This window comes from Dermacentor silvarum, chromosome 1 (genome assembly GCF_013339745.2).
Source record: "Dermacentor silvarum isolate Dsil-2018 chromosome 1, BIME_Dsil_1.4, whole genome shotgun sequence".
NCBI lineage: Eukaryota > Metazoa > Arthropoda > Arachnida > Ixodida > Ixodidae > Dermacentor > Dermacentor silvarum.
In genome coordinates this window covers 243,960,523-243,967,137 of record NC_051154.1, presented here as the reverse complement: position 1 = coordinate 243,967,137, position 6,615 = coordinate 243,960,523, and the positions used below count along the sequence as shown (strand labels likewise).

Here is a 6,615-nt window from a genome sequence, read left to right as displayed (position 1 = left end):
ATTACCACGATAGATATATTTCTCCTTCTGTAAATTTTAAATTTAGAACATTGAAAAAGTAATACCACACATTCGCAATTATAATATTATTATTGAAAATTTACCTGACACGTTTTTACGTCTATTCGTAACTGTATTTATTGTATTATTAAGTTCATAATACTATTCCTATCTAAGCAAGGCTGACTACCTTAGTATAGATTACTTTATTTCTTTTATTATCGGCTTATCACTCATCTTCAATTATTCATTTATTTTAATTTTTATTACTTATATATATTCAACTAATTTATTTTAATACTTCATTATTAACCAACCAGTTCGTGTCCTATCCTCCACAGAGGGTTTGTGCCATTGATTGATTCTTTATCATCATCATCGTCTTCGCGAGCTCGCGCGAAAGCCCCATGTGGCATACCACGCTCGCGCATTCGAACGGGCAGCTGTTCGTGGCACATCGCAGCATCACAGAAAGGAACGGCCTTGGTGTAGTTCTAGCTATGGGCGTCGATGCACCCAGCGTCATGCGAGTCTACCGTCTCTTCCCTGACGGTGCATCCTGCTTCTCAGAAGCATCGCCATCCCCCAAGACGACATTGCCGATTCCACTCGACTCATATCCAGAAGGGGGCAAAGATGGCGTGGTCTACGTTTCCTGCTACGTGGCCTTCAACGACGTCCTGACGGAGAACCTGGATCTGGTGATCAAGGCGTGGAACAGGGCCGAGGAACTCGCTGGGGACAGCTGCTTAGGAGATCGGAGGACACCGCTCCCGAAGACCCAGTGCGACCTGCTCGTTGAGATTGGAATCGGGGACATCCTGTCTCTAGGCAACAACATGCACTCGGCATGCACCGTAAAAGGATTCCGGCACCAGCCTTTGGTCGTATCCTGGAGCCCCAGACGACTAGTACTACAGAGGTATAGACAAATTTGTTCTTTTGTTTGACTTCTCACGGACATTGCGAACACAATAAGTGGAAAGGTTGAAATAGTATTTGATAATACTATGAGAAAAATAACATTTCTGGCATGTTTTGTCTCGTAAATAATGCATTTTTAAATTTTTTTTTTGTTAGAAACCTACGATGAAGGTATGACTGTAGGTGTAACAGCTATAATGGTATGGAGCGCAATATCTGAGTTTGTGTAGTATTACAATTGATCGCCTAGTATTACAATTGATCGCCCCAACGCAGTGCTTTTAAGAAAATAATCTTGTAGGTAATTCCTGCGGAACGATGATCATTTGGAGATAAAGTTTTAAAATTAGCCTCGATAACCATGCACATCGCACAATTGAGTTGATATTCCTGCGCAGCTCTATTTTCAGACGCTGAGTTTGTGGTTAAACGAATTGGTTTAAATGCGCTTGTTAAACTGCTATTCACCAAACTTCATTCAAGACCTAGTTATATAGCCTTGCGCATAGGATAATGTTTCTCTACAACTCGAAATATTATCCATCTTCCAGCCGCAATGGAGAACGGCACCTCGTGTTTCTATTGTTGCTTTTACGCTCAAATCATTGCCACTTGTTTACTTTCAACGGCAGTGCACCTTCGCAGTGCATTTAGGTGCATTCCTGATGCCATGAAGGGCAGACAACATGCCGTGGTTATTGCTGGCTGTATTTAGGTGGGCGTCATTAGGCATCTAGGTTGGCGATGTCCTGTGGCCGCAATTTTTAGGGTGATAATCAAAAAACGCAGGGAAAATGCTTCAGAGTGATCTTTCTTTAACTACTTACAATTATAACGTTAATTATCACATATTGTCGTGGCATAACTTGTGATGATAATTTCATGTCAGACGGAAGGTGCCATGAATGCAGCATTTAAATCCCCACACTAGTTCATGTGGCAGAAACGCAAGGTCCCGAAGGTACTATTGACCAAAAAAGTTTACGGACTACGGGATCTGACAAAAAGCTGAATATCTCCGCACCCTCAAAACACAGCCTGGTATTCCTATTTCCAGCATCTATTGGTGTATGCGAACAACATTGTGATGTACGGTTTTACTGGCTACTTTTATAAGCTACTGGGACATTGAGCGTTTTCTGAGATCCCTTGGTCCGTACACTTTTTTGGTCGATAGTACATATTTGCCCTTTTAGCCTGTCATTAAACGGAATTGCATACACAGTTGAGTTGTTGTGGGCACAGGATCCTTGCCGAAGAAACGTAGCGCAGAGCATAAGCTTCTAGAAACATTGTTTTTTTATCCAATCCGTTGGAGAAGGCCTGATGAGAATTCATTGCAAGTATGCAATCAGAAGGTAAAAAAAGATGTTTCCCCCTCATGTAAATGAATACAGTTAGCGTCGTGTTTTTGATTAGGAAAGGACCATTATTTGAGAATAAATCACTTAACGAACAATTACAACAGTCGCAGTCTTCAGTAAATTGTTGCTTAACGAAACTAGGTTTGATACGTGGTGCTAATTGTTGTCCCGTGTTATCAACGCAGGTCAGAGGAGCCGATAATCCGTGATGTGGATGCTGGCGTGAGCGGGATTTGCCAGGTCATGCATAGGAGTGCAGGGGCTTCTCCCGAGTACAATACGAGTGGGCGTCTTGAGCTACAGGCCGCACATCCACGCGGGCGACACACTGCCGTATGCGCTGACGATGCTGAACTCCATCAAGGCCGAGAGGAACAGCGACAGGTACAGCGATCCAACTCCCAGCAGCTGCCTCTGGAGGCTACGCGAGAGGTAAGCCAGACTCCAATCAAGAAAACATGCCGGAAGAAGCCAGTAGGGGCGACTTTCAAAAACATTCAAATTTGTCCCTTTTTGTCGAACGAAAAACTTTGTATTTGGGGCCAGCTATTTCTGGGCGCTCCAAGCTCGTCATGATGAGCAGCCTACGTCGGTGAGCACTGCTACTTCAGCGGAGGGACTATATTGCAGCTCTCCGAAATTCAATGCCATGTATACTTGTAGAGGCCAGCTTTTAAAATCATACTTGTTCAGAGAAAAGAAAGTATACCGGGTGCGCAAAACTTATGTCTTGGTCCCTGCCATTTTTGCTGATAGGCTACGGAGCTATGAACGAATATTAACAGCAAAAAAATTTTAAAACGATCATTTCGCTAATAATTAAAATATGCCAAGAAATTTTTAATTACTAATCTAAGGCCCGATGGATTTGCAAAATTTAAGCTGATTAGTAGCGAAGGCTTGTGTGCAAAAAAATATAAAAAGCCTAACACCGGTTTGGAGATATGGGACTTTAAAATTGGCTACAAAATTTGTTGGCGTTTTTAACATTTTCCAAAAGTGTGACTTTAAGAGTGTAAGGCGATCTTGCTCCAATTTCTTAATTTGAACGAGACCCTCAGTAATCTAACAGCCTTCTAACAGTTTGAAGAATTCCGTGTTTGTTTTCTCCTGAACTAAAGTTCACCCATTCCTCTGTGGGCTCGATGATAACATTCGCTTTACGTTTACGTGATGTTGTTGAAAAGAAAATCATCGATGTGCCATTTAACTGATTTGGAGGACTTTGTCGCGCTGGCTGACGCCAACCCTCGATCTTTATCAAAATTTCCTCTCAATGTGGTGACCTTTGAACCTTTCAAGCACCACAGACACCAACCAAACAGTTGTGTCAAACAGCGGCTGACGGTGCAGGCTATAAATGCCTACAAGTATTTTTCGCGTACGTCTTATATTCTAATGCCAAAAGGTAACTGTTAAGAAAAAAAAGTAGTTGACTAAAGGCTTATGCTGTACGTGCCAAAATTAACATATGATTATGAAAAGTGTCGTAGAGAGGGACCCGCCGCCATGGCTCTGTCAGCTAAGGCGTTGTTGCGCTGCTGAGCACGAGGTCGCGGGATCGAATCCTGGCAACGGCGGCCGCATTTTGACAGAGGCGATTTGCAAAAACGCCCGTGTGCTTGCGTTGTACTGCACGTTAAAGAACCCCAGGTGGTCAACATTTATCCCCAGATCTCCATTACGGCGTGCCACATAATCAGAACTGATTTTGGCACATAAAACCCCGCAAAGAAGAAGAACGCGAGCTACTACATATCCTTACCACCTGAGGTTCTTCAACGTGCGCCAAATGCGCTATGCATGATCATTTCTGCATTCCGCCCCTTCGAAATGCGGCTGCCACAGCCGGGTTCGAAACCGCGACCTGGTGCGTGGTGGCGCAGTACCATTCGCTCAGATACCGGGGCAGGTTAACTGTTCAGACGCTACGCTACGCATTTTGCTGGCAGTAGCCGTTTACTTCTTCGCTTTGACCGTCTGTAAAAATTAACGCGGCTCTAGCTTACCTTCCTAGTAAATTGCATAAAAAAAGAACTTGCCATTTCATACGCATCTCTTTGTATATTGTAGTCCATGTAACTTCACCGTCTTGGAAACGTACAAGGCAACCGCATTGATGTCCGCACAGCACCGCGAGCGAATTGTCTCATGTGGTCAACGCTTTAAAGCTCGCTGAAACTATTACTCATCAAGATGTGGTATCGCTTTCCGTAGATTGAAGCGGCTATTCGATTTACCGGCGGAGTGTCTTAAAGGGAAGCTGAAGAGGTTTTAGAATTGGAAGATTTACGGGCGTTTGGAAGGCTGACACTGTATATCGTCATAGTTCTGCGCTCACGCAAAAACAACTGGCTTGGAACGACGCGTGTAAAATACAAAATATCCTAGGTAACGTCACCAAAGCTGTTAAAAAAATGAAGCATATATTATACGTTGGGTAATCAACCCAATTCCGCCGCAATGATAAGTTTTTTGTACTCGTTACCTTCCTCAAAATTTAATTAGGTGGTTGCCAGCGCTTTTTCTTTCGTAAATATTTTTCCGCGCTTTATTGGTAGCGCGAAATACGAAAAGTTCGTTGTGATCACATGACTTGGCATTAGCGTCATTAAAAGTGATTTGAAGGTAATTTCCACCTGAAAGCAGAAAATTGTTGGCATTGGCTTACAGGATCCATGGTAGCCTAAAGAAAAACTATGTGCTTGCCGAGTCAGTCTGAACGCACGGCGTTACTTTCTTCATACTGGTTGCGGTGCCACTGGTGTCGCAGTGCGCGGGCGTCTAATGAGCTGCGCTTTTCCCATTTTCCTAAACGATTATAAGTAAAAGAGAGGAAAAAATAATTATGAAGCATATAGCGCGCTGAAAATCACTGAACCGGATGCTTGAGGCAACAGTAACAGATTTGCTATCAGAAAATATCCATATGTCGGAAAAATTATAAACCAGTTTTATTTAACTTCTCTAACTACTCAGGCGTTCTTTACACGAACGTTCTCCTGGCGGAGAAAGAGGACATATGACCAAACATTGCAGGCCTCATTATCGGATATTGTACCACTGCTGTTGTTTGTTTGTTTATTTTTAAACAGCTTCGCTAACATTTGTTACAGATAGTTTGCATTGACGTCATTGTGGCCACCATCTTGGGGTACTAGCAAGTCGAGAAGCTATGTAAACAAAAAACGTAACTGCACGACAGCACAAAAATTTCATCTTGCGCCCAGCGACAAATCGAGAACAGTGATAATCCGGTGAATGAAGGTCCTCGTAGAAAAGCAAAACGATGTGCGTGTGATAATAAGGTGCACCGATGTTAAAGTAGCCTCCATGTTCGTGTACTGGCAGAGTGAGATAACTGCGTCCATGACGTCACGTTAAAGCTATTTATATTATCTGAATGCTGTAAAGAGCGTGTGGGCTTTCTCACAGACCGGAGTAGGGAGCATAATAATCTCGGTTGAACAGCTGGGTGAAGGGGACAACGATCGGAAGAAGAAAGCAACCAGGCATACATGCAAGGTCGTGACTATTCCTGCTGCCAGAAGCTTTGTCTTAATTGCTTCAGCTGTGTGTTTACACTTCTATAAACCGCGCATTTTTCGGTATATTCAAAACTGATCTCAAGGTGCATAAACTAATCTGGGAAGGACAACAAGTTCTAGACAGACAGGTTATGCATACAACTCTGAATATGCTGTACCGCGAGCAGTTTTGATGTATTGCATGCAGACAAATGCATACAGTATAGCGTAGCCTCTGCCGTATTTTTGTTATTCGGTTTTCTTTTTTCTGAATTATATCGACATACATTTCCCTTGCGCCCCAGTCAGACATGATCTTTTCACTTTTGGCAGGTCACCTCCTTTCCCAGTCGCCAGCAGTACGATGATGTGGCCGCCGTACGCTGGACAACATTCCCAGGATGCACCGGTCAGTTCGTGCATCATTCCAGCTCTGTACGGCGTCTCGCAGGCAGCACCAGCTTCTGGTAATCACGGTACAGCAGCAGCAGGTGCACCCCAGGTGGTCGACCTCTCCTGTGTGTTGTGTTAATTCAGCCGATAAATTGGCCTCCGCATCATCACTGCCTGTGTGACCAGTGGCTTCTACATAAACTGCCCTGGCTGGTTCCGTGGTCTCACTGAACAATTGGAGCAACAGTTCAAGCGCGCATGCCGGCGATTGACAGTACGTTCCAGGCCAGCGTGGCGAGCTCGTCTCCCGGCTGCTGGCCTTGGACGATCAATCAGCGAAAAGGCCGGCCCCTTCTCTTGTCCTGGAAGCTCGGCGGATTCGTTGTAAAAGGGACCTAAGCCGTGGC

At 44.1% G+C, this 6,615-nt stretch overlaps 1 protein-coding gene across 1 annotated transcript; it reads left to right on the top strand.

Moving 5' to 3' along the window:
* Positions 1 to 407: 407 nt before the first annotated feature.
* Positions 408 to 6,286, top strand: LOC125942428 (uncharacterized). The gene is made up of 3 exons (XM_049660590.1): positions 408 to 922; positions 2,474 to 2,720; positions 6,149 to 6,286. The coding sequence occupies exons 1-3, from the start codon at positions 408 to 410 to the stop codon at positions 6,284 to 6,286; spliced, it is 900 nt and encodes a 299-aa protein (XP_049516547.1).
* The last annotated feature ends 329 nt before the right edge of the window (positions 6,287 to 6,615 follow it).

Coding starts and splice junctions, on each gene's coding strand:
- LOC125942428 (XM_049660590.1), top strand. CDS start 408: ATGTGGCATACCACGCTCGCGCATTCGAACGGGCAGCTGTTCGTGGCA. Junction 923..2,473: donor AGACGACTAGTACTACAGAG/GTATAGACAAAT, acceptor TTATCAACGCAG/GTCAGAGGAGCCGATAATCC. Junction 2,721..6,148: donor CTCTGGAGGCTACGCGAGAG/GTAAGCCAGACT, acceptor CACTTTTGGCAG/GTCACCTCCTTTCCCAGTCG.